Source organism: Engraulis encrasicolus, chromosome 11 (assembly GCF_034702125.1).
Source record: "Engraulis encrasicolus isolate BLACKSEA-1 chromosome 11, IST_EnEncr_1.0, whole genome shotgun sequence".
Taxonomy (NCBI): Eukaryota; Metazoa; Chordata; class Actinopteri; order Clupeiformes; family Engraulidae; genus Engraulis; species Engraulis encrasicolus.
In genome coordinates, this window is record NC_085867.1 from 43346863 (window position 1) to 43374161 (window position 27299).

The window sequence follows — 27299 nt, forward strand, 5'->3', positions numbered from 1 at the left end:
CAGCTCCAGCTGCCCGAGAAGAGGGAAAGAGGGGGAGAGAGAGGGAGTTTAGCAAGAGGGATGGTGAGATAGAGGGGTAGAGAATGTGAGTTTCACAGGAGAATGATGGAGAGATGGAATGAATGAGAAGCAAACAACAAAAGACAGAAGGATGAGAGAGAGAGAGAGAGAGAGAGAGAGAGAGAGAGAGAGAGAGAGAGAGAGAGAGAGAGAGTTTAGCATGAGAACAAGAATGATGGAGAAGGGGAGAGAGAGAGTCAGAGAGCGAGAGAGAGAGAGAGAGAGCGAGAGAGAGAGAGCGAGCGAGCGAGATGTGAGAGAGTTTTGCAAGAGAATGAAGATGAGCGAGACAGAGAAGAAAAGAGAGAGAGGGAGAAAGAGAGAAAGAGAGAGAGATAAAGATAGAGAGATAGATGGAGATAGATAGAGAAAGGGGGGAGAGAGAGAGAGAGAGAAAGGTATTAGCATGAGAATAGAGAAAGCAAGAGAGAACAATAGAAATGGAGAAAGAGAGAAATACAGAGAGAGAGAAAGAAAGAGAGAGAACAGAGAATGAGCGACGTAGAGAGCGGTGAGTGTGAGAGGGAGAGCGTGAGAGAGAGCAGAGCGGTGGGTCTGCTGTGCAGTGCTGTGCTGTGCTGGCGGCTGTTAAGAGGGTCTCTGCTTGCGCTCGCCCACACAGCTCTTAGCTCAAGGACACGACGTCGGCCGCCACCGCCACCGCTCTCCTGTTTCTATAGAACGCAGGAGCGGACCGGTGGAGAAGGAAGAAGAAAAAAAAAAAAAAAGAGAGAGAAAAGAATGGAAAAAAGTGTGCCGTTGCCACGGTTTCTCCTGGCCCGGTAGCTAGGCAATGGTTGTCGAGCAGTTTCCGCCGGGGGCTGGATTAAGTTCGACCTGCCGTGAAGACATGCGCGCACACACACAAACATGTCCGACTCCTACCCCAACTCACACAACCACCCTCCCTCCCTCCCTCTCTCCCTCCTAACACGCCCCCTCGTCTTTCTCTCTACCTGTGGAACGCAAAGTTCTGGCAGCCTTGAGCAGCGCCGCTGACAGCTTTGGCAGGGCCTGGTACAAGACCATCTGAAAGGCCCCCCTACTCAATACATAACTATGTCACGGATACACAATTCTGGGCCCCCTTCCCTCTTCCTGGGCCCGTGACAACTGACTCCTTTGTCCCCCCCTAAACCCTCTGTCAACTTCCCTGGCCTTTTGAGTCATATGCTCGGTAAACACTCTTTAATCCATGCGTCTCTCACGGCAGCCGTGCTGCCATTCACTTCTACTCTCTTGGTGGGGGCATCAGAAGCCTTCGATTCGGCAGTGAGTCATGTGCACTCTGTGTACTGCTCCATCATCGATCAAAATGATCACGACCAAAAGTGGTCATAATAAATATTCCACAATTGATAATGACTTATGTTCCATAATTGATGATGACTGTTTATATTCCATAATTGATGATGACTTCAGTACAAACACTTTGCAGGCTGTCAACAACACCAGATGACTTGATGTGGACCAAATTGATCATCATCCAAAATGTGAACATTTAAATATTCCAGAATTAAATGATGACAACAGTCATGATCAATTACAGAATATAACAAAAAACGGTGCAGGGTGTCTGTCTACAATAGCACATGACTTGATGTGAGACTGGACAGGAAGTGCTCGTGAGAATACTTCCAATAACCATAACCGGTAGTCGTTTAACCAGAAGTTGACCGGATCAACGTTAACCGGTTAACATTTTCTCTGCCGGTTAACCGCCCCGCCCCCGGTGCCACATTGCATGGAAGGTCGACGTTGTGCTTAGTGTGTGCCTGTGCGTGGGTGCGCTGGCAAAGCAATTGTTTTTCTCCCCAAAACAAAACCCTTGCTCCTCCACAAGTAGGCTAGTGGACAATGATTGGGAAAAATGTATACTACAAAGGGCACGATCTAACATTGTGTGACAGGAGCCTAGCCATTCTAAAATGGGGGCATAACTGGTTATACGGGCAGAGAAAGACACGCAGCAGGATCGGGTATCATAAATGGCAGTTATAGAATTTTCAGTTAACTGTTTAACCACCGGTTATTGAGACTCGGTAATCAGTTAAGATTTTTTTTAAACATTTTCGCCATCCCTAATATCAACAACAGTACCTAGCAACAATAAGTGAAAAAACATGGTGTGTGAATTAGAGGGTTAAGAGTAGATTGTGGTTAGTACAAGTAGGCGATGGGCGAGTGCGCGAGTGTGTGGGTGGGTGTGTGATCAGTGGGTGGGCGGTCTGTCTGCTACTGCTGCTGCTGCTGCTGCACTTACACTCCTGTTTGAAGGTGAAGTACTCTGTGAGATGCCGACACTCGTGATTGCCCCTGAGGAGGAAGAGAGTGTTGGGGTGGTTGATCTTGAGGCACCACAGGAACAGCACACACTGGAGAGACACAAGAGAGAGAGAAAAAAAACACAGGTCTTAAGTATTAGCAACGACAGACAGATACGGACAGATGAAGCATTTTGTTAACCCGTATTTGCTATATTGTGTTATGACAAAAATGTTAAATCTGAATCTAAAACTCCATAGAGACACAAGGGGAGGCGTACAGGCTGTCAATACGACAGAAAATAAATGCAGACCAATACTGCCTTTCCTTAAGTGTATATCGAGAAAGTTCAGTCTAAAAGAGAAAAATATCTACATCTAAATCATGAATCATAAATTGTAGATTCTATTACATTACATATTTATTAAATTACACCAGCATCATCGAGCAACAGTGCCATGTTTCCATGACAATGCTTCACAAAGATGACGGCAGGTGGCATATTCAACAGAGGGGCTTGAAGACGGAGAAAAACAGATCAATGACAGTGAAGTGTAGCTGAAAAATTAAACGCAACAACATTAAACAGACAAAGGGCAATAGGTTCCACACTACATTCATTACATATCGTTTCTCTTTTCATATTGGTACGAGATTTAAGTCTGTTGACAATGCCTTTGATAACTACAGTATGCTACATTACATCAGTGTGTGTGTGTGTGTGTGTGTGTGTGTGTGTGTGTGTGTGTGTGTGTGTGTGTGTGTGTGTGTGTGTGTGTGTGTGTGTGTGTGTGTGTGTGTGTGTGTGTGTGTGTGTGTGTGTGTGTGATGTGCGTGCATGCTGTTAGTGTAATAATCTTCTGCATCATTCCCTGAAACTGCGGTGGAAGTTCAGCACAAGATGGAATTCATTACGTTGTTTCGCCCAATGCATTATATTGACGGAACAAAACTAGAGTAGGCCTAGTCCAAATAACAAGGTACATAATATTTACAGAATTATAAGCATTCTGGTGCTAATATAGCAATCCCCATCACCCGCATGTTTATTTGTTAATATCGCCAATAACCAACTTTGCTTCAGAGCATCTCAAGGGCTTTGTGGCTTGTTGAGAAGTAGTGATTCTCAAAGTGTGGTCCGCAACAGAGCTCGGGTGGTCCGCAAGAGGAATTTCTACTTTTCCAAGACAAGCTACCTGTAGCAGTAAGCTATATTTGTGAACCAATTACAAACCTAAATTAGTTGTGTCAAATTAGCACCAGTCAACTGTCAATTCAGTTGACAGGTGGTCCTTGAGCATTTTGGAGGGATTTTGGAGTGGTCCTCGGTCTGACAAGGTTTGAGAAACACGGCTCTATAGTCTAAACAAGGGCAGTGGCTACTAAGGGTGTGGTCCGCTACTGTACAGTCCAATGGCCATAAACTACAATATGAACAATTGTGCAAATACAGAGGTCTATTTTTTCTTTTTTTTCAGATGGAAGGAGTGCTGTGTAACGCATATGGATGCTGATATATGTTATGGTGATGATGGCATAATTCACATAGGTTTTAATCAGATAGCAAATTGGCAAGGTCTCTGTTCACACAACATACTCCCTAAACACTAGGGGTGGGTATTGGCAAAGGGTTCACGATTCGATGCGCATCACGATACACATGCCACGATGCGATTCTATCACAATGCATTGCGATTCATGTACTACTGTGATGCATTGCGATATTTACTTCAGTAAATGTGTAAAATACAGCTTATTTGTCAGTTGCTGTGTCGCTTTCTTAAGTCAGTTCATTCTATTTAAGCATTCTATCATCTGGGAGAGAGCTTACATCACAACAGAAATATTACCTATTCTCTACTGAACAAAATAACCCGTGGCAAATCGAATTTTATTATCAAATAATCAATTGTCATGACTCCATGCAGTATATTGAGAAAATAAGTATCACGATACCTTGTCATGAATCGATGCATTGTATCGTGAGAGTAAGTATCGCGATGCATCGATGCAACGATTATTTTGCACACCCCTACCAAACACAGCCACTGTGTGTGCAGCGAGACAATCAAGTCCGTATTGATGTTAAACAGAGGTCCACTGCTGTAAATTCTTAAAAGGTAGCCGTTTGTCCATGATGGCACGGTGGTGGTGCTTTGCTGCAAGGCAGACAGGCAGCAGGGCTCTCTACAGCAGAGGTTCCCAAACTTTTTTCCCTGCGCACCCCCTTTTACATTTCAATGTGGTTCGAGCACCCCCTAAGTGAATGTTGCACAGCCGCACATTTTGGGCAATCCTCATTTCCATAGCCCTGACGTTTTTTCTGCCATTATTACAATGGAACTGGATGCATGACAAATTATAAATTACACTTCAGGTGGATCTTTCCAGCATACAATTCACCAAACAATTAAAACTGTGTAATGTTCATTAATTCTGTATAAAAACACATATCTCAGCCATTGCTCTATTCAGCTCGCGCACCCCCTTGTGGCAGGCCGCGCACCCCCAGGGGTGCACGCACCCCAGTTTGGGAAACCCTGCTCTACAGTAAAGTGTAGCCCCGTCAGAGCTGGTTAGCACCTCTGCCGCTCCTCACGCTTCTTTAGCAGGGGGGGGGGTGCTGAAAGAGGAGTGCACCCACCCCCCCAGCCCTTCTCTTCTCCTCCACCCCTCTTCTCTTTTCTATTTCCAGACGCTCTCTAAGCCCCGACAAACCCCAAGACTTGCGAACAGGGGGATGAACTCAAATGTCAGCTAAAATAAACTAAGGTGGAGAAACGCTCCCACTCGACACAACAAAACCAGAGATAACCGCAGAGCACATTGCATTAACATATAACACGCCACATGTTGCTTTATGAAGAAAGAAAAAAAAACATCACACACACCCACCCACAGAGTTTAAAAAAAGGTGTGAGAGATATGTCACTGGAAATGCAAAAACAAGATCCAGCCTATAACAGTAACCTAGTAACAGGCAGGCGTGTCCAATCACCTTCAGAGCTGCTAGAGTTCTCACTACGAGAGCAGATTACAAATGGGAAACATTGTCTCACTACAGAGAAAACAACACAATGCCATTCACATCACTTGTAGTGCAGCTGTATGGAAGGAACCAGGGGCTCTAAATTAAAATGGCCACATGCTGGTGAAATTTCAATTTGGCTGGCAGAAAAGAACAATTTAACTTACTAGCCACTTTGACCCAGTAGTGTGTGTGTGTGTGTGTGTGTGTGTGTGTGTGTGTGTGTGTGTGTGTGTGTGTGTGTGTGTGTGTGTGTGTGTGTGTGTGTGTGTGTGTGTGTGTGTGTGTGTGTGTGTGTGTGTGTGTGTGTGGCTAATAAGATTAACAAAATATGGCCATTTTGACTGGAAAAAAAACTTAATTTAATGCCCTGGAAGGAACATAAGAATGACAATTCCACACTATGTAATGCAGTGTATATAGTAGGCATGGTACGGTTTGCGTTGCAAACCGAGACCGTACGGTTTGCATGTCACGGAACGGGGTAGTGGGCAACCGCACGGTGCCCACAGTTTAAAAAAAAAAAAAAATAGTGACCACCGGCGGACGACGCTATTAAAATCCTACTACTTTTACAAGCATAAAACACAAAGACTACGTAGGATATTGAGTGTGGAAAGACTGATTTCTATCAGCCAACTGAAAGGCATAATGTAACAGCATGCGCCAGTTGACTAGGCTACAGTAGCCTACAAGCAAGTGCAGGTCGGTCAGCAGCGTCACCCTGTCCCCCCTCTCTCTCCACGTTAGCGCAAGTGACTGTTCCCAGCCTTTATGCTGACCATTTTAAATTAAATGAACATGAATTTACAAACATAACAGATTAGCAGAACAAAGTAGACTATGACTTACGTTACAGTAGCCTAGTGTAGGCTATATCCACGTGGCATTGAATGGGGATTCCGGATGGCAAAATGCGAGATAATTGAACATATCCATCAGATTCACTGCGCTGTCCTTAACTGCAATCAACTGTATGCCTAAGTATATGTAGCCAGTTAAACTCTGACGGATGGAAGGGGACTTTGTGCTGTTGCCTAGTTAACATTGATGTTTAACACTAGGCTATAACAAAAATAAAATTTGACTGTTTTAAAAGGCTCAGCTTCACAGGAGTTTTGTGAAACATTCTTGTGCAAACACTTCTAAAAAAAACGATCTTTTAAAATTATTTGTTACCTTAACTTTCACATTTTAACATAACATAACCCTATCACTTGTTCACTTAAAATTGAATTTGACTTCTGATTTTACTTCTATGCTTCTCACGGCCGGCAGTTTCATGATAGGAAGCAACTGATTCATAAGCGCAAAACTCGCAGAAAGCAGTATCAAAATAAAAGTCCAATTCGTTCTCAGTGTGTCATTAACCAAAATAGTCATACTGCACTGACCTAACGGTCCCATTGCCTACATGAGTGTAGCCGTTTTATTTTTACATGTCAAATGTGTTATAGCATTTAATTTAACCCAACTGAAATAGGAAAGATATCAATGATTTTAACATGCTTCCATTTATTTCACAAAAAGGGAGAACTAAGTCCTAACTTTTAAGTTGACAAATATTCAAATATTACGTCAAATTCAACATACCAATGATAAGCTTACATTTTCATTCTAATTTTTATACAATACATTTTATTTAAAAAAAAAAAAAAAAAAACAGAACCGTACAAAACCGAAAACCGTGACCTTGAAACCGTGATATGGACCGAACCGTGACATTTGTGAACCGTACCACCCCTAGTATATAGTGAACAAGTGAACGTGACACAACATAGGAGAAGAGACAGTAGCATAAAAGTGGTTGGGTCTGCTCAGGGACGTGGTATCTCACCCAGCCACCCACTCTCTCTTTCACACACACACACCCCCCAATCGGTTAGCCACTGTGCCTTCAATAGAGACTGTGGACCTTGAAGCAGACAATGTCTCTCCCACATCACTGCCGCCCACGCATGGTTCTTTTTTCTCATCTGATAGCCAACGCCGAGAGAGAGCACGCACACAAGAGAGAGAGAGAGAGAGAGAGAGAGAGAGAGAGAGAGAGAGAGAGAGAGAGAGAGAGAGAGAGAGAGAGAAAAGGAAGTCTTCTTCACTATTTCCTGTTTGTCTGCTGGTGTGGCCAGTGTCACATTTTGGGTCAAACACAGCCCCCAGGTGTTAAGTTATTTTCCCATCAGATTGTCATGTGCCCCAAATTAAACTACTATGCGCACGCGCGCACGCACGCCGACGCCTACAGATGCGCACCACACCCCACGTTTGCAGCAAGAGCGCATTTATACATCTATATGGCCTGTACTCTGAAGTGCCTGTTTGAATATCAAGTATTATAAAGCAATTCACATGAAAATGTGAGATTGAAGTGCTACATTCCTTGCCTAAGCTCGGCACGCTGGCAATCAGGGTGGCAATGGCACAAACACACCCAGCAACCCAGGGCTGCGTTTCTCGAAACCATAGTTGCTAACTACATTGGCTACTTTGTTGTTTGCAATGCAATATCCCATTAGCAATTACAACAAGTTGCTTACAGGCTAACAACTATGCTTTTGAGAAACACACCCCAGGGCTGCAGTGTCCACCGTGAACCAGGGCACCTCGCGTCGAAGACCGACCGAACTAGGAAAAACTGTATTACCATTCAATTATCCACTCTCTCGCCTCAACTTACTCATCCTGTAAAAAAAGGCCCAATCAATAAAACAAAATCTTACAGAGGATAGGGGAAAAGGTTTCATGAGGCACCTGTCTGGGTGAGAGTATAATAACTACGTAGGTTCAAAGGTCGGGGCAACAGATAAAGAAGGGCGGGGCAGGCCAGGGCAGGGTACGCCCTCCCCCTGAAGTTCAGATTTCTAGCTGACAGTGGAGCTGGGCAATAGGTGGTGGTGGAGGTGGGGTTGTAGGTGAAGGTGAAGGTAGTGGGGCAGCACACTGCCTGTGCCTGTGATGTCGTGTAGAAGGGCTCGGGACTGAGAGCTGTGGAGGGCAGGGCAGGGCCAGGCCGGCCAAGTCCTGAGGTTCAGATTTTTGCCAGCATTAAAGGGGTATGCCACTATTTTGGGGCTTAATACAGTTAAAATCGTAATAGCTAAGCTAGTGAAAGTCAACGGATCCGTGTAGCATAGCATGCTACACGGATGCATTGACTTTCACTAGCTTAGCGACATGCTCCCTCTTTTAACTTGTCTTAAAGCAAGACAATGGCTTACATGAAAAATAAGACACTTTACCACCTTTATAAACCCCAGCCTAGATTTTAACTGTATTAAGCCCCAAAGTAGTGGCATACCCCTTTAAAGAAGAAGCAACGTGTGTCGTCGATCGGTCATGGTGATTGAGGCAGAGGTGGCGTGCAGCGGGCAGCCTGCGCCTGTGATGGTGGGTAAGCCCTTTCTGAAGCGCAGCTTTCTGGCCTGCAGGGAAGCTGGGCAATGGGTGGTGGTGGTGGTGGTGGTGGTGAAAGTGAGGGTGGAGGTGGTGGGCAGCGCAGCGCCTGTGATGTCGTAGAGGGCTCATAGGGGCTGTGTGAAGGCGGGTATGTATGTGTGTGTGTGTGTGTGTGTGTGTGTGTGCGTGCGTGCGTGCGCAAGGAAGGTCTTTGTTGTGGTCAGACCACAAACTCTCGGCCACTTTCAGACAGCGCGGTGTGAGCTCCACGCCCCACGGAGAGAATCTGTAGCAGTCCCCCCGTTGACACACACACACACACACACACACACACACACACACACACACACACACACACACACACACACACACACACACACACACACACACACACACACACACACACACACACACACACACACACACACACACACACACACACACACACACTTGGTCTCCACCCCCCTACCAAGTTGACAAGGGCCAACTCTTTGAACTGTGACATTTTCAGCCTAGGTGCCTGAACTTTGCCTGAGGGGGACCGCCATGCAAGTCAGAACAGAGAGGTGGCAAATGCCCTTTTCAAAGTGGACGCACGCACACACACGCACATCCAAAACACACACAAACCATTTCAGTCTGAAGTGGTCAACAATGTCTCTGAAAATGAACAGACCCCGGAACAGCAACACTCAAATGTAAGAGATTTCACCCGCTGCACTTCCCTAAATGTACTGCAACACCTGGGCCATTCAAGATATCACATCAGTCACCAGAAAGACCAATCTGCAATGAGCCATTGGTCACTTTAATAGGGACACCAAAGGAAGGGACTTCCATCCGCTACGCACACACAACAGTCCTCTGTATGTCCCCCCCTGTCCAGCCCCACACACACACATACTTAGAGCAGCCCTCTGCCCAGAGAAGTTCCATTCGTCAGGCCACGCCTAATTCATTTCACGGAGCTTCGCTAAACACTCCGTGACGGCCGGTCGGGCAGGGTGGGGGAAGCAAGCTTCTCCCAGGAGACGGCAATGGCAATAAAGATCTTGGCAGGGGTTTACGAGCGCCGCTGTCAGAAAACACAAGCGCCGGCACACGGCTGGGCTTGTGAATGGTGGCGAGGGGGCAGCCAGAGAGAGAGGAGAGGATACAAGACCAGAAGAATTGTCTTTTAAATGCCAGGGTCATTAAATGCCAGGGGCACCAAGTAAATTTTGTTTTTTCAGCCTTAGAATAATATTTCCAAAATCTTAACAGGGGTTTATCAACTTTTATCACTTGAACAACTTGTAACACTTGTACACAGGCGCTTGTAACACTTGTGAGTGCCACAGCCACTTCTGCAGGACTTCAGGGGCCCATTGGGGCATTACGTCACTAAGCAAGTACGATGGGAGTGCCGTCTCCCTGTAGTTTGAATAAGAGACAATTCTGTGTCTAGCCTGTAGGATTACATAGGAGTAAAACTACAAAGAGCTGCTTTAATAAATGTTGCGACATACTTCTCTATCAATTTGTAAAGCATGTTGTTGGATGCCGACAACTGCAATACTGTAGAACAGAATAGAACATAATGTAATATAATATAATATAATAGAATAGAATAGACATGTTCTAGAACCTTCTGTGAAGCGCTGTGAAGTTGTACAGTGCAACACTATGTGCGTATAATGAGATCAGGGAGACAGTGTGTGTGGTTTTGGACAAGGCCATCGCTCAGCTTCGACATGTACTGAAGATGAGATGATTATCATACCGTGACCTATGCAGCACGATGACACATCAGCTGTACAGGAAACACTCAGCGCTGGTTGCACAGCAACGCAACGCGCATAACAAGAGATAACTTCATCACCTAGCCAAGTGGTGAGAAAGGATTTGCAAACGTGATAACCGAAACGAAAAACGTGTGGTGTGGTGGGCTGGCACACAAAATGTTTGGCGGGCACACATGTCCCTTTGTACCATGATGGCTTGAATACATAACGGCACCGAAAATCTGTATGACACAAGGTGTACATGCCAGGCCTGTGCCATTTCAAGCTGTGAAACTATTCGGTTTGGTTATAATGGCCTTGTTCTGCCAGGCTTGACACAGCCAATCCCACTGAGCCCTTAATAATAAGTGCTAATAAAAAATGTGAGCGTCCTAAGTTGCCACACACACACACACGCACACGCACGCAGGCACACACACACACAGGCACACACACACACAGGCACACACACACACAGGCACACACACACACAGGCACACCCACTTCATATTCTCTCCATAAGCTGCTCAAAGTCTAATCAACCACCTACTGCAGCAAGACACTCAGCTCAAAAAGGTGGAGCAACTTCCTAATGAGAAACGTCATACCAAGGCAAGAACACAACACGCTCAGACTTTTTTTCTTCTTTCCCGCCTTTTGTAAAAGGCTGCAGGGCATTCCTGACGAGCCTACTGTCGAGGCCTTTTTCAAGGGAAAAAAAAAGCACGCACGCACGCACGCACGCACGCACGCACGCACGCGGGAGGTTTGGTGTGAACAAACCCAACATGCCAATTATCCCGCTAGCATTTTGGATTCTACAGCACTGCAGGCAATGAAGGGAAGACTGTACCTACAAATAGTACAAAGGGTACAACCCAGGTAGTAGTTTGAAGAGTACAGCTCTGCAACAGAACTTGGCGCAGGAGTGAAAAGACATGGCATTGTCTAGGAACTTCGTACTGTGGTGGAATCGGTTTCTTTTTTTAAAAGGGACACTGTGCAGGAAATGGTCAAAAAAGGTACTGCAACTATGCTGCTCATTGAAACTGGGCTGCCTATTGCCAAATTTGATCTCTACATGAAAGTTTACTAAGTAATAAACACATATTTTCTAGTATGGTCCAAGTTCAGTAATCTTTGAAGCTAAAAATAGCTATTTTTGGAAATTCAAAATGGCGGACCATGGAGAAGATCCCCCTTTTCATGTATGAAAAGTTTAATTTTTCCAGTCATAATGAGTACTTAGAATTTGATGGTGGTGGTACGTATTCATGAAAAAGGTAACATTAGTGAATGGGCAGCATGAATTCTGGAAATAATAGACCAAAAATCTCACACAGTGTCCCTTTAAGTACCCTGTATTCTTAGTCGCATATGAGACTCCAGAGTTGTCCTGATGTAGCCTTGTAGTAGGCAATGTTTTTTAACTAGTAAGAGAAGTCTCACAAGTTCCTCTTTGCATAAATACAAATGTGGGTATTAACTCAAACAGCGGGATCTATGTAATGCAACTACTGGTACACAGCAGCTTGACAGTGTAGTGTACGTGCAGGAGCAGAGCTGAGGGGGGAAATTTAAGAAAAAAAAGAAGAAGAAAAAAAAACTCAACAATCCAGATTTTCTTGCACAAACCCTGATTGCATTTCAGTGCAACAAGTGAAAACTACGCAGAAAGTGAAGGGTTAAAAAAATACCAGTACAGTAACTAGCCCGTAGCCTGAGGAACTACCCCCCATTCAAACAAGCTTCCTCTTCGAGCCGTGCAGCAGGAACCGCTTGACAAACTGACAGGCATGGGCACGCCTCTGCACAGTGTTCTCCAGTCTCCAGAACAATGCCCACACACACACACACACACAATATAAAAATGATTAGCCAGGTCGCAAACTCAAACACTGCTTTTTAGTAAGTAGGGTCTGGTTGTATTTTTTACTTCTTGTCGTTTCCATCAGATAGTTGTTGCAATTACAAAACAACTGGATTGGATACTTACTCTTACCCAATCATCAATGTCTGGTCGTGACAAACACAATTACAATCCATCTAAAAGCCTGTCCATGCACCACAATTCAATAGCAAGACAGAAACAGAAAGTCAACTTCATCTCCCCCAGACACTCCACTCCAATTGAAAAGGGCGAAAGCGTTGGCGTCTATTGAAGAAACCGTAGTGGAAGAGCGCAGGAGGGCTTCTAGAAATGATAGCTAGTGAACATGCCGCACACATGTATGTAGACAATTATTTTGCCCTGATTGGTTTTTTTGGACCCTGCAATTGCAGGATAGTTTAGACGATCCTCCAAGGACATACCTTTTGTCAAAACAAGGACGTTTCACTGCGCCGTCGAAAGCCTTAAAAGCCACAAAGGTGTGTTGACAGAAACATTAGCGGCTGTCTTGAAGTGAAAGCAAAAGTGCAATCTGGGGTGCTTAATGGGTGTAAGGCATTAGCCAGTGTCACTTCTACTCACAGAGAGAGGGGGACTTAAAAAAAGGAGATAGAAGAAAGGAAAGACATAGAAGAAAGGAAAGACAGAGAGAGAGTGAGAGAGAGATCGAGAGAGAGAGGGGGGGGGAGCAAGAGAGAGGGAGCGAGAGAGCAAGAGAGAGAGAGAGCAAGAGAGAGAGAAAGCAAGAGAGAGAGAGAGAGAGAGAGAGAGAGAGAGAAAGCAAGAGAGAGAGAGAGAGAGAGAAAGCAAGAGAGAGAGAGAGAGAGAGAAAGAAAGAAAGAAAGAAAGAAAGAAAGAAAGAAAGAAAGAAAGAAAGAAAGAAAGAAAGAAAGAAAGAAAGAAAGAAAGAAAGAAAGAAAGAAAGAGAAAGACAGACAGACGCATCATCATGTCCATTGTTTTCCTGCATTGACTCCTACCTCCCACCCATCGTCCCCCGCCCCTCCCCTCCCCTCTGTTGAGGCCTCGCCACAGCATGGCGGTGAAATTGAGATGACACACCTATTAGTCACAGACAAGAAGGGCACTGCCAGCGTGTACCCAACCACCCCGCCCCCTCCCCCTTCTCCCTCCTAGCATCACCAGTCTCTGCTCCTCTCTCATATGTGCCCATCTGCTCACAGACAGCATCCTCTGCCCAAAGCCCATTCTCTGAAAACCACTTATTTGGTTTTTTTTGTTTGTTTTGGTGGCTGACTGGCTGCCTCCTCTGGCAGCACTTATTCGTGTGTGTGTGTTTGTTTGTTTGTTTGTTTGGTTGGTGGCTGGAGGCGGGCTGCCTCCTCTTCTTCTACGGCTGCCAACTTTCTCTCGTGCTCCGTTATCACAAAGGGCCTAATGGCAGGAAGCCGGGTCAGCGATAGCAGGAGACAGACAGACAGTTGAGCTTTGATGTACATTGATGTGCTTTGTCCCTGCTTTTACACTGCTATACTACTTTACTTTACTACTATACTACTTACTCCCTGCTATACACTCTGTAATTAATCATTTTTTGCATTTACCTGCCTATATTTATTTTGCTGGTTTACAAGGCTAAATGATGTTGCAGATATAGGCTACCACTGCAACCTGTTCCCAGGTGTTGACATCAAAATACAACACAGCCTATATAAGCCTTTTTCCTTGGTGAACTAATATCCCTTATTTATCTAAGATCATATCGAGAGAGAGAGAGAGAGAGAGAGAGAGAGAGAGAGAGAGAGAGAGAGAGAGAGAGAGAGAGAGAGAGAGAGAGAGAGAGAGAGAGAGAGAGAGAGAGAGTCAGGGTGCCTATGGTCATTGACAGCTGTCTTACTTTATCAAACATTAAGCCTACCCAATTAATATCCAATCATTGACTGAAAACAACCCTGGTCATAGCCTATGTCTTCAGGAAACATGTCGTATTTTGATGTAAAATATTTTCGTAGCTTTTCTTTGATCGTGCAGCAGCGCATGCCCGTAGCCTACAATCAAAACTCGAAATGAATCTCAGTTTTCACTGCGCGCGTGTTTTGTTTTGTTTTGTGATTTGACATTTTGTCAAGAGCGAGAATGAATGCAGATGCTGAAATGTAGCACACTTTCTGCAGGCAGTAATAAAAAAAAAAAAGTAAAAAAAATAAAAAGTCACTAGTAGCCTAACACGGGGAAGAAATTATGCTGCCAAATATCCTCCCGCTTATCGACCTCACGTTCGTCCGACTTCGGGCACCTCCCTTACTAGCGATTCCAGGCTGGTTTATGGATATCGACAGGCGGAGCATCTCGCTCTCTCTCGCTCTCTCTCGCTCTCTCTCGCTCTCTCTCGCTCTCTCTCGCTCTCTCTCGCTCTCTCTCGCTCTCTCTGCTCCAACGTCAAACTCCACTCGCCGCCCATAGCCTACATCGCGCATGCATGAATCAAAATATCTTGACACGTTTATAAAAGCCTTCTTGGTCTGTTGATCATTTCTGCTTCACCTTCCGATGTTTGCCCAAGTTTTTCGTCTCACGGACGTTGCTCAGGCAATGGATAACAACGAATGCACATGCTGGTTGGACGGAGCATTTCATAAGAGAAAGGGGTGAATTAAGTTACTCGCACATGTGCGCCCTTTTTCTACTTGTCTTTTTAAGCGCATATGCAAACTTTTGCCTGCATGTTGACTGTTGTGTTCTAGACAGAGGGATAACAACTTTAAAAGGGCACATTGCGATTCTGTGAGGAAGGGTCGCGATAGGGGTTCGTGGGTCTGCGTACCGCTATCCCTCGGGTCGATGCAATATCGTTACAGCCTTAGTGTGTGTGTGTGTGCACACGTCTGTGTGTGTGTGCCCACGTCTGTGTGTGTGCGCGCATCTGTGTGTGTGCGTGTGTGTGTGTGTGTGTGTGTGTGTGTGTGTCTGTGTTTGTGCGCGCTCGTGCGTCTATGCGCTCGTGCGTCTATGTGCGCGTGTGTATCTGTGTGTGCGAGTGCCTTTCTCCGTCTTGTTGCAAGACAGCACTGTACAACCACCTTGCAATACTTGTACCTCAGAGACAACAAGAGGAGACTGACTCACCTCGATGCTGAAGTAGCCTCTATCCACGTAGTCCCCCAAGAAGAGATAGCGCGTGTTGTTGGGTGAGCCCCCCACCTCAAACAGCTTCATCAGGTCAAAGAACTGCCCGTGAACATCGCCGCACACTGCAAGAGAGAAACACACACACACACGCACACACACAAAATATATTAGCAGGTGTGTTTCTAAAAATGTGCCAGCGTTGACAGACTGTCATTTACAGTTTTGCTTGCTGAGATGCTCTCCGGGGTTAGTGCGTCACGGTCAACAACAATAACGGCACCGCCTCAGTCACTACCGCCACTACGGGGTCTGACATTGAAGTGAACAAGTCAATTATAGGCGCTGACAGGATGTCATAATCTGTTGATCAATGTTGACTTGCATGTGTCGAGCCGAGCGCTGTCTGTCTGTCTGCTGCCTGGGATAGTACAGTACAGTGGAGCATAATTACACCATTGCCAGCTATGCCATTCCTGCTAATTGTATGTAGATGTAGATTTTAGTAATCTTAGGTTTCCATGGCCCTTGTTTTAGGCAACCAATTTAAGAATGAGTGACCATATGAATCTGCATTTGTTTTCTTGGAAAGGCTCTGAGGGCCGCATGAAATGGCTGAGCAGGCCGCATGTTGCCCCCGGACCTGAGTTTGCCCACGTCTGCAGTAGAGTATACCTACGGCAGTGGTTCTCAACTGGAACAGTCTTGGGACCCACCATTTTCCACTCTCATTCGGTCGCGACCGAATTTATTTTTAGCGTTCAAGTCAATTCAATGCAATTCTCAAAATGTAACCAAGATTCGAATGACTGGTTGCACGCTATCTATCTCGCATAAACATTCAGATTGTATCTATGACGACAGATGACACGGAGTTCACTAGCCTATCAAAATAAAAGTTATAAATTGTTGCAGGAAAAGTTGGATTTTTTTAGAATTACTTTTTTTTTTTCACCAAGGCTCCGCGACCCACCCATGACCCATCCGTGACCCACTTTTTGGTCGCGACCCACCAGTTGAGAAACACTGCAGTAGAGCAAGGTAGTGTAGCAATTAGTAGAGCAGTGGTTCCCAACGTTTTTTTGTCTTGTGTACCCCCCCCCCCCCAAAAAAAACCTCCTTTTGTCGTTCCAGGAGTACCCCCCTCCTCACTCATGCTCTATATCCAATGTGAATGCATTCCATACATTTGCTATTATTAGATTTTTGCCACGTACCCCCTGCAGTGTGCTTGCAGCGCTTGAGCCAAGCATTGTCCGTCTGCCTGGGATAGCACAGTGGGGCAGTGAGAGGGGATGGTGCAAGTATGGGATATGTATGTAGAGGCCATTTTTATATGTATGGTGTGTATGAATAGTGTATGTAAATGGTGTCCATGTGTAAATGTCATGTGAGTCACAAAAGATCTTAAAAATGTTGAAACTGATCGACTTTTGTCTGATCTGAACACGAACATCCCTGCCTTACAATTAAGACTCTAATCTGAGGTAGTGTAGAGTAGCGTAGCTCAGAGTAGCCTGTTAAAAGCAGAGGACGGCTGCTGCTAATGCTATTGCTGCGGTGACTAAATCCTCCAACTGGCGCTGGATGAATAAAATAAAAATAATACAACAGATAAAACGGCCCCTAACCAAACCGGGTGCTGCTTTTATTATAATTAGACTGAGATTGTCATGGGGGGAAAAACAATGGCAAAAAATATCAACAACAAATGGCATCAGCATAGCAATAAATAAATGGATAAATAAACAAATATAGAGAGAGGAGCAGTAGGACTGACACCAACGAGGGCTGCTGCAAGCATCAGTGGTGGTGTGACTTCACAGGATGTGGACAAACCGCCTCGGATTCAGAAGCGTGTGGTGAGCAAACGTTGTTAATTACAGACTCTTGCCTGAGGATGCTAGCGTACATGTATATAGTATGTACACAAACATGCGCTCACGTACACACACACACACACACGCACGCGCACACACACACACGCACATGCACACACGCACATGCACACGCACACAGGTGAACAAGCGCACGCACGCACGCACGCACGCACGCACGCACGCACCTTCCCTCCCACCAGCCTGGGCTATCTGTGTCGCAAGTCAGGAGATCCGAGTGGGCAAAACTGCAACAGCTAATTATGAACACGGACTCCCATGGGAGGAAACAAAAGATGATGCTTGTCGTTCTGCTAAAGTCTGCAGGGTTGCTCTGACGTGACGCAGAGCCGGAGGAGGAGAGGGGACACGACACACACACACACACAGGCATATGGAGCCAGTTTTAGCCCCCTGCACCTGTTAGCATGCATAGAGGTCTCTAAGGTGCAGATGGTGGGGGGCTCTTGTTTGTGTGTGTGTGTGTGTGTGTGTGTGTGTGTGTGTGTGTGTGTGTGTGTGTGTGTGTGTGTGTGTGTGTGTGTGTGTGTGTGTGTGTGTGTGTGTGTAGTACATATGCATATGTTTGTGTGCACAACTACACAAGGCACCAACATGTTTGTGTGTGTGTGTGTGTGTGTGTGTGTGTGTGTGTGTGTGTGTGTGTGTGTGTGTGTGTGTGTGTGTGTGTGTGTGAGGGGGGTTTCCTGTGGTCCTCACAGGGGGATACCAATCCCCCCACCTCCCACCATGTGTGGCTGGGCCAAGGACGCAGAGATTCCACAGGGGGTGACCTTTAGCTAGCCTGGACAAATGCAGCTCAGGTCAACGAGAAAGAGAGAGAGAGAGAGAGAGAGAGAGAGAGAGAGAGAGAGAGAGAGAGAGAGAGAGAGAGAGAGAGAGAGAGAGAGAGAGAGAGAGATAGAGAGAGAGATAGAGAGAGAGTGGGTGAGTGAGAGAGAGAGAGAGAGACAGAGAGAGAGAGCGCGAGAGAGAGAGCGAGAGACAGACAGACACACAAAGAGGGAGGGAGAGAGATGGGGAGGAACAGAGAGACGGAAGGAGAGAGAAAGGGATGGGGGAGAAGGAGAGAGCAAGAGATGGACAAAGAGATAAGAGATGAGAGAGCGAGAGAGCAAGAGCGTGAGACAGAGAGCAAGAGAGATAGCAAGAGAGAGAGAGATGAAGAGGGGAGAGAAAGTGCAAAGATCACGAGCCACCGTCAGGGTAACTGACCACACTCTGACCACTGAAACCCCCACTGGCCTTTCACCACCTGCTTGCCACCGTAATATTATTAGCAAGCAATTAGAAAGGCGTGCTCAGGGCTGTTCGAACCTTTTAAAATATTTTTTTTTTCGATGCTGTGGTGGTCGGGTCGGTTACTGCATCCAACAGGGAGCATGATGTCAGACCTGCAGCACTCGCTATGGGGTTTATATGCAGCTGTCTGGGTGTAACATATGCAGCATACGATCTCCACAGAGCAGATTAGCGCATGTTAAACAGTGCGGCGCGCCATCACTGCATCACTGCATCACGCTCAGGTTCACTTCTGAGAAGTAAGAGTAGCACAGTCCAGTGACTAGATAGATACAGTGCTGCTGTTTCGAGGTCAGCCAGAGCGGTGCTGGTGCTCGTTCCCGCGCCGGTTATGTACGGAACCAAGGTGCTTAGCTGCGAACGGCTCATGTTCATACAGGGTTGTGCATTTCATCGCTGTTGGCTTGAAAACGCAACACATGTACACAGTGCTGTGTCAGGAAAATGAAACATGATGCATCTGCCTGTGCACTAATGCTGGTAGACCATCTGATTGGCAAATTGGCCTCTGACAAAGCTGAGTGTCATCTGGTTTAGAAAATGGTTTTGATTAAATGTTTGGCGGAGATTTTTTTTTCTTTTTGGAGCTCGAAGGGATAGAATAGTCAGGCTGTCGTCACCTACTACTAGAGATGCACTGGATCCTGATTTTTAGGATCCTGCCGGATACCGGATCCACTGCTTAAGATCCTGCCGGATCCGGAACCGGATACCGGATCCTACGAAAGGTTTGAAACACATAGCCAACTCGCACACGTTGGCCCTTTTTATTACGTTTGTGCAAACTTTTTTGAAGACTCATTGGCTTACTGCCACACTGCCTTCAAAGTCCGCTTCCAAAGGGCTTTCACTCCATGCAGCGATTGGGGTTGTGAAAGACTTACTGAAAAGCCTAGGCTACGTAAAAAGTAGAGATGCCCCAGATCCTGATTTTTAGGTAACTGCCGGATACCGGATCCACTGCTTAAGATCCTGCCGGATCCGGATAGTCTGAAAAACCCTATTATCCTGCCGGATCCGGAACCGAATCTTGGATCCTGTACATCTCTACCTACTACCTTTGCGGGGCAGTGTTGGCTCAAGTGGTAGAGGAGCCATTTGGATACCCGAAGGTTGCAGGTTCGAGCCCCGCTCTGCCTGACCCCATCGATGTGTCCTTGAGCAAGATGCTTAACCCCAAGTTCCTGCTGGTGGCAGGGTAGTACCCTCCGTGGCGGCTACTGCCACCAGTGTGTGAATGTGAGTGTAAATGGGTGAATGTGAGCGCTTTGAGTGCTCGAAGGAGTGCAAAAGTGCTTTATAAATGCAGTCCATTTACCATTTACATATTTTCATTTTACTCCAGCGATTAGGTCAGGTAATTGGCTCAGACTGTTCAGTAAAACCAGGACGTATACATGATGGGTACTCATTTTTTGTTTTCCGCTGGCTGCGCGATGCTGGCTGCGCGATGCTGGCTGCGCGACGCTGGCTGCACGACGCTGGCTGCGCGACGCTGGCTGCGCGACGCTGGCTGCGCTTGCGCACAACTCAACCTTTGATTGTTGGAAACCGCTGTCTGTGAAAAAATTAGCTCACATGGTTGGCTGCCAGCGTCTTTCCCCTCCTCACAACACCGCGTTTATTAAACTAAAAAAAAAACATATATAGGTGGAATAATCAGTGAAGAGAGGTCACACCTTTAGGCCGGCCATTTGTAGCTCAGCAAGTACACACCTGACGTCATGACCAAACAACATTGATTGGTTAGATCAAAAAAGGACAAGCCACATGTGGAGCCAAATACTGTCAAGTCGAATCAAAAACAGTATTGAAAAAAAAAGAACTTTAATTCAAAAAAAAAAAAAAAAAAAAAAAGAGTAACTGGCTGATGCATGAGGCTATAAGGATAAGGATAGCTACCTCTGTTGCTTCAAGAAGAAAAGATGGAGGCTTGGGCCACTTGAATGTGTTATTTTATTTTTTTTTATCAAGAAGAGAGCTCACTGCTTGTTGGTCTTCTGAGCTCAGAAAATTGGTGCAGTCTGATTAATATGCAAGGGAACACAAGTTCCTGTTTTGTCAGTGCTCTAGATGCAGGCACTGTACGTGTGTGTGTGTGTGTGTGTGTGTGTGTGTGTGTGTGTGTGTGTGTGTGTGTGTGTGTGTGTGTGTGTGTGTGTGTGTGTGTGTGTGTGTGTGTGTGTGTGTAAATAGGGTGGGCATATTGGCATGTTGTTCTTGGTGTGTCGGGAGAATACGAGTATGAGCATGTCGGGCAGGGCCTGTGTCAGTGTTTCCTCGAGAGGAATTTGTACATGGAGGTGAGTGTTGCCTCGGAAGGTGACTATTAACTGTGATGGTTCAGGAGCATAGTGGTAGATGCATTATGTTCATTATGTCTAACTGTTGAATCAATACTTAAGGTTTTTTATGTTTCCAGATAGGGCTGCACAATTAATCGAAAATAATCAAAATCGCGATAAAATTGTGAAATCGAAGTCGTGATTTCAATCGTGATTTAATCGTGGCAATAGTGACCTACCTTTGAGAGCGTCCTTGAAGCCAGAACATACTGACAGGCTGGTGTTTCTGGCCAGAAATCTGTCCACCTAAGTTTCATGCTATTGCCTTTACATAATTATTACAATTCATTTTATTTTGCTCATTCCGTATGCAATTCATTCTTGGTTATATTTCATCTTGTTATAATTTTCAGAAAAATCTGCAAAAAATCAATAATCGTGATTAATAATCGTGATTACGATTTTGACAAAAATAATTGTGATTATGATTTTTTCCGAAATCGTGCAGCCCTATTTCCAGACATGTTAAAGTTTTATCTTTTACATGACATGTTTTGACGGTGTAGCTTCCGTCTTCCAAGAGTTTCTTTACTATTTGTGCCCACTAAAATTTTGTCCTACCCATGCATCTCCTCTTCTATCCCCATGTGACTATGCTCCATACATCGGTAACATTTTCCACGTATGCGCCCGTGTGTTTGTGCCCGAGTGCCCTAGCCAGGCCGCGCCCTCCTAGTGACGCAACATCTTCAGCGTTGCTTCTATTCAATATCGTTTCTGAGCTCCAGAAAATTCTGGAACTCCTCCCACTTTGACGGGAAGCAAACAGCCAGTAAGCAAACAAAGGGAGGCGGGTCAACAATGCAGTTTGGGAAATATTAATTGTTATGCTCTTGGTCAGACCAAGTCTTGAAGAGATTTGAGGGTCGATGATAATCAGGCTACGAGTGCCCCTGGTTGGGAAGCGCTGGGTTTAGGCTTTACCCATTTTGTCCTAAGCCCTTTTGGGAAAGGGTGCCCTCTGCCTATCAAATCCTATATATCTCAGCCTCCGAAGCACATATACACATGAAATGACTTGCATTTAAAAGCTAGGATCTCATTTTGCCTTGAATGTGTTCATTCAGCTCTAACTTACCCACATTTATAATAATCAAACAGCTAAAATCTGAAGAACCTGAATGCATCGTAGTATATGTGTCTCCAGGACACAATGGGTTAACCTACCCGTGATGGGCGCCTCCACCTCCAGCATGCACTTCTCCTGGCGCAGGATGGCGGCTCCGTCGTTGATGATGCGCAGCGCAGCCTCCTCCTCCAGGCGGCCCTCCTTCACCAGGTGGCTCTTCAGCAGCTCCACCTTGGGCTTGCCATCCTCATACAGCTCCTTCATAGACAGCCGCGTCGTGGGCGGGTAGGGCACCGCTGCAGGGGGGACGGGGGAGAGAGACAGAGAGACAGTAGAGAGGAGAGGAAGAGAGGGGGGGGGATAAGCGAGAGAGAGAGAGAGAGAGAGAGAGAGAGAGAGAGAGAGAGAGAGAGAGAGAGAGAGAGAGAGAGAGAGAGAGAGAGAGAGAGAGAGAGAGAGAGAGAGAGAGAGAGAGAGAGAGAGAGAGAGAGAGAGAGAGAGAGAGAGAGGTTAAGAGTGAACGGGAGAGAAAGGATACAGAGAGTGAGAAGAGAACAAGAGAAGAGAACAGAACAGAATAAGAAGAGAAGAGAAGAGGTGAGAAAAGGAGAAGAGAAGAGGTGAGAAAAAGAGAAGAGAAGAGCAGAGCAGAGCAGAGCAGAGAAGAGAGAAACAGAAGAGGAGGGGAAAGACAAAGATAAACATGTTGGTCACGTCAGTCAATCAAGACAAGATGTAAAAGGTAAGGGGGCGGAAAAAGAAGAAAAGAAATGAGGGCATCATCAACTAGCAAACATCTCAGATCATGCAGATCCGCTGTCCACCCAAGATTAATATACACAGCCTTTTTCATTCCCCTTCCTCTGGTACACACTGTTTAGAAACTGGGCCACCACTGCCATCAAAACAGGGCTGGGTCAACAACTCATTGCAGTGAATATGTAAATGCGACTCACAGAAGAGATACTGCGTCCCTGAAGTAGGAGCTCTTCTCTGAGGGACGTTGACAACGACCACAGTATCACCATCACAGCCTCCCGACACGAATATTACACGCTTCATGGCCCAATGCCTCACAGCATCACATCACACTCACACTCTCCTGCCCCCAGTATTATGGGTCAATGATGTCGTCTTGGGCTCAGACGTCAAGTGGTACAACCACAGCTAATGCCCATGATTTAATGAGTAAATTGGGGATTAATGTACTGCAATGGATATGCCTCTTAGATTTAAAAAAAATAATTTAATCCATACAATAGTGGCATTAGCTGTGGTTGCCCCACCCTGACGTGTGCTACCACTATCACCATCACTACTGTCACGATCACCATCACTACCGTCAACTGTCATTAACCCTACGTAATAGACATAGTCTATAATACCCTACGTATTATAGACTATTATGTCTCAGGCTCCTGCCACCAGTATTACACCTCACGCTGCCAACAGTATTACATCTATTATGCCTAAGTCCTCAAACATGTTATTTCGGCCTAATTCTTCAAGCCCTCACTTTCTCCCAACACCAGTATTACATATTAGTAGTGTACTACGTCTTAATGGCCAGAAGAGTCACACTATCTTGCCAACAGTACTACAACATCTGAATTACATGCATTACGGCCTAATGTCTCAGTCTGAAGGAGGTAGGTTAAAGCCTGCATGCACCAAATGTCTGACGTGGGAGCAGAACAACCAAGTAACAAGCTAAAATATGAAAACAGTCTGCTTTAACCAGAAGGTTTATGCTTCCACCCGTTTTATTCTTTTCGTAATGTTTTGGGTGAAAACCCGTCTTCAGACGTCAAGTTCTGTCTCAGTCTAGCAACACCGGTATTAAACATACCACAGCCTAAGCTCTCGGACATTGGGCTGTAGTACATGAAGTGCTGGTGTAGACTGAGTCTCCTACCACTTGTATTACATGCATTAGAATACGGACAAACGTTTGAGTCCCCAACACAATACCAGTATTAGACAAATTACGGCCTAATGCCAAAGTCTCCCCAATACAGGTGGTAATGCATGTACTACTGCGGTATTATGGCTAAAAATCTAACACTCATCACCTCATCACATCATCAACGGCTACGGCCTATTGTCCGAGTCCCACAACATCAATATTATATGCATTATGGCCTGATGTGCGAGTCTCATAACAGTATGAAGACATATCATAGCCGCCTAATCCATCACAAGACAACCGCCGAGCACCAAAACATGTTGAAAACCTGGTGGAGAGAAAGTGCAGCGTGCCATGACTTGTTCTCTGATTGCAGTGCAGTGTGTGTGAGAGAGAGCAGCACAGAGTGTGCACGTGTGTATGCCTAAGTACGCGTGTTCGTACGTGGACAAGAGTGTGCGCAAGTACGTGTGTGCGTGTGCGCGCATGTGTGTGTGTGTGTGTGTCAGTGCGCGTAAGTGCGTACGTTTGTGCATTTTTTTTAAAAACTAAGCAGCATTGACGTACACTGGCTAGGTTGGTTCTTAATGGGATTGATGGTTTTGTGGTCTTAATGGCACATATTCATTTCCATACTCTGTAGTGCAGCAGCTGAATGGGAGCACGCCACGCGACAGCCGCTGAAAGCAAACCAGTCCAATCTATGCCATTAGATTAAAGCGGAGCCGAGTGGAGTGGAGAATCTAATTCACTCGCTTCACCATTCAGCCACGCAGTACGGCAGGCAGGCACCGTCAGGCCGTCATGATCGCCTCATATTACACTTCCTCATGCCACTTTAACTACACCAGACTAGGCTTTAAAATGTGCGTGTGTGTATTTATTGCTGATGTCCATCGTGTGTCGTGTGTGGTGTGTGTGTGTGCGCACGCATCAATTTATTGATAATTTCTGTTTAGGTTTAGTTTTAACTGCACATTGGAGCCTGGACAAAATGCAAAAATCAATCGTCTGTGCAAACGCCTGTTACAAAGAAGATAAGGCATTCACGATAAAGCACACTGGCTTTTGACATGAAAATGCCATCACCCCCCCCTGGACACTACAGCCAGCCTCCCTCGTGGATGCCTTATGCCATACGCTAGCCCTGCTTCACGACCCACTCCCCTCCCTGAAGTGGCTTTTCTCAATGCTGAGATGAAGCAGCGTGGCCTTTCATCCTGAGGCCAACCGGGGGGGTGGGGGCTGGACAGACTAGACCAGCTGCTAATGGCAAGGGGCCTTGGGCCGTGTGTGTGTGTGTGTGTGTGTGTGTGTGTGTGTGCGTGCGTGCGTGATGGTGGTGGATGTCAGATATGGATACACATATGGCATCCACAAACCCCCACCGCGAGTAAGCACAAGGCGGGCATCCGTATGGCATCTGATGGGGGGTGGGGAGGTGGAGGAGGACATGCAGGCAGGCAGGCAGGCAGGCAGGGGTGATGGAGGAGGGTAGGGGTCGATGGTTGTGGTGGAGGAGGGTGGACAAGCTGCTGTTGCTGTTGCTGCTGCTGCTGCTGCTGCTGAGCCTGCTGGAGGAGCGGATCGGTGTATAAATAACCCCCCTCCCCCCCCCCCAGCCCAGCCCAGCGATATGATATATGATATGATGCGATGCAATGCGATGCAATACGATATGATGCGATGCAATGCGATGCGATGCGATGCAGGGGGCCGGCTTGGCTTGGCTTGGGTCAAGCTGAGTCGACCACCAGGCAAGAGGGTGGTAAGCTGTGTGCCAGTGCCAGCGCTAAGAAGCAAAGGGATTAGGCAAAGCCTCTATTAGCCAGTGGAAGAGCAGGGAGCAGGTTCAGACATTGTTTTATGCAGCGCCCGCAGTATGGAGCTGAGCACATATACGACGCTGCCCCAGCCGCGGGCTCCACTGTATGGCACGTATTGTATGGTGAAGATGGAGTCAAGTGCCCATATACAAGCCACATATAACTTGTGTATGTGGGCCTCTGTACAGTACAGCTGTGCAGATATGTTATATGGCGTTCGTTGCATGTACTGTATGCATGTATGGAAAGAATGAAGTCGAGTTGCCACATACAAGTAGCGACATGCATGCATTTGTGGGCATTTGAATGGCACACGTGGACGTGTGTGAAGCAGCAGCAGGCAAAAATAACCCACATGTGCAGGCGTGCATGCACGCACACACCAGCCATTATAGTCCCTGGGCCATGGTTTTTTTTTTACTCTGAAAAGTGGCAACAGTGGAGAACAAATGTAGATGAGGCATTCCATCACAGCAGGCTCGTCTTTACCCAGGGAGCCCAGCTGACAGCGGGGAAGGGGAACTAGGCCACACCGCCCCCCACCATCCCACCCCTACTCACCACCAACCAGGGTAACAGGTCCCAGTGCTGGCAAACCCAGCAATGGGGGGGGGGGCGCGTCACAGGGGAGAAACACAGAGGGGTAGGGGGTGGGGTTTAGAATGTAGGACTGAACTGTTACCATAGTGCCACAAATCAACCAATCAACCAACCAACAGAGATCAGAGATGATGAGGAGGATGGTAAATGCAGGATGGCTGAAGTCTTGGCAGATCTTACCAAATAAGAATAGAAAGACAGAATGGACAAAATAGAAAAAAAAAACACACACACACACACACGGGTCTCCCAGATCCAACCTGCTCCCAGGAACATTTTGAGAGCCAGTGTGAGTGATTGACGTGTGGCCTGAGTGGAGATGACGGCGCGCATACGAGGGAGCGCCAGAGAGCAGGTGGCTGGCTGGTGTGTGGTCGCAGCGGCCTGCTCCATCTCTCTCTCTCTCTTTCTTTCCATCCATCCATCCATCCCTTCCCCTCATCATCTCTTTCTCTCATCTTTCTTTCCATTCCCCTCTCCCCCTCTGTCATCCTCTTCTCCTGCCCGTCTCTCTCTCTACCCGTCTCCCTCTCTCTCTACCCGTCTCTCCCTCTCTCTCTACCCGTCTCTCTCTCTCTCTCTACCCGTCTCTCTCTCTCTCTCTACCCGTCTCTCTCTCTCTCTCTACCCGTCTCTCTCTCTCTCTCTACCCGTCTCTCTCTCTACCTCTCTCTCTCTCAGTCTCTACCTCTCTCTCTCTCAGTCTCTACCTCTCTCTCTCGCTCCCTCCCAGTCTCTACCTCTCTCTCGCAGCCTCTACCTCTCTCTCTCTGTCCTGTATGTGTGCAGTCGTGCCAGTACAATGGAGAGGCTGTTTTTGCAGCAGCAGGAGGAAGTGAGAGGGCCAGCCAGGCCACAGCGCC

General features: G+C 46.5%; 1 protein-coding gene across 4 annotated transcripts in view; it reads right to left on the reverse strand.

Annotated features, from left to right (window-relative positions):
- ppp3ccb (protein phosphatase 3, catalytic subunit, gamma isozyme, b) overlaps positions 1-27299 on the reverse strand; it is a 59620-nt gene that overhangs the window by 21991 nt on the left and 10330 nt on the right. For all 4 annotated transcript variants that reach the window (XM_063210705.1, XM_063210707.1, XM_063210706.1 and 1 more), the window contains exons 2-4: positions 22203-22400; positions 15491-15615; positions 2324-2435 (exon numbers count right to left, since the gene is read on the reverse strand). In XM_063210705.1, coding sequence (XP_063066775.1) covers positions 2324-2435; positions 15491-15615; positions 22203-22400 — 435 coding nt within the window. The remainder of the gene's footprint in view (positions 1-2323; positions 2436-15490; positions 15616-22202; positions 22401-27299) is intronic.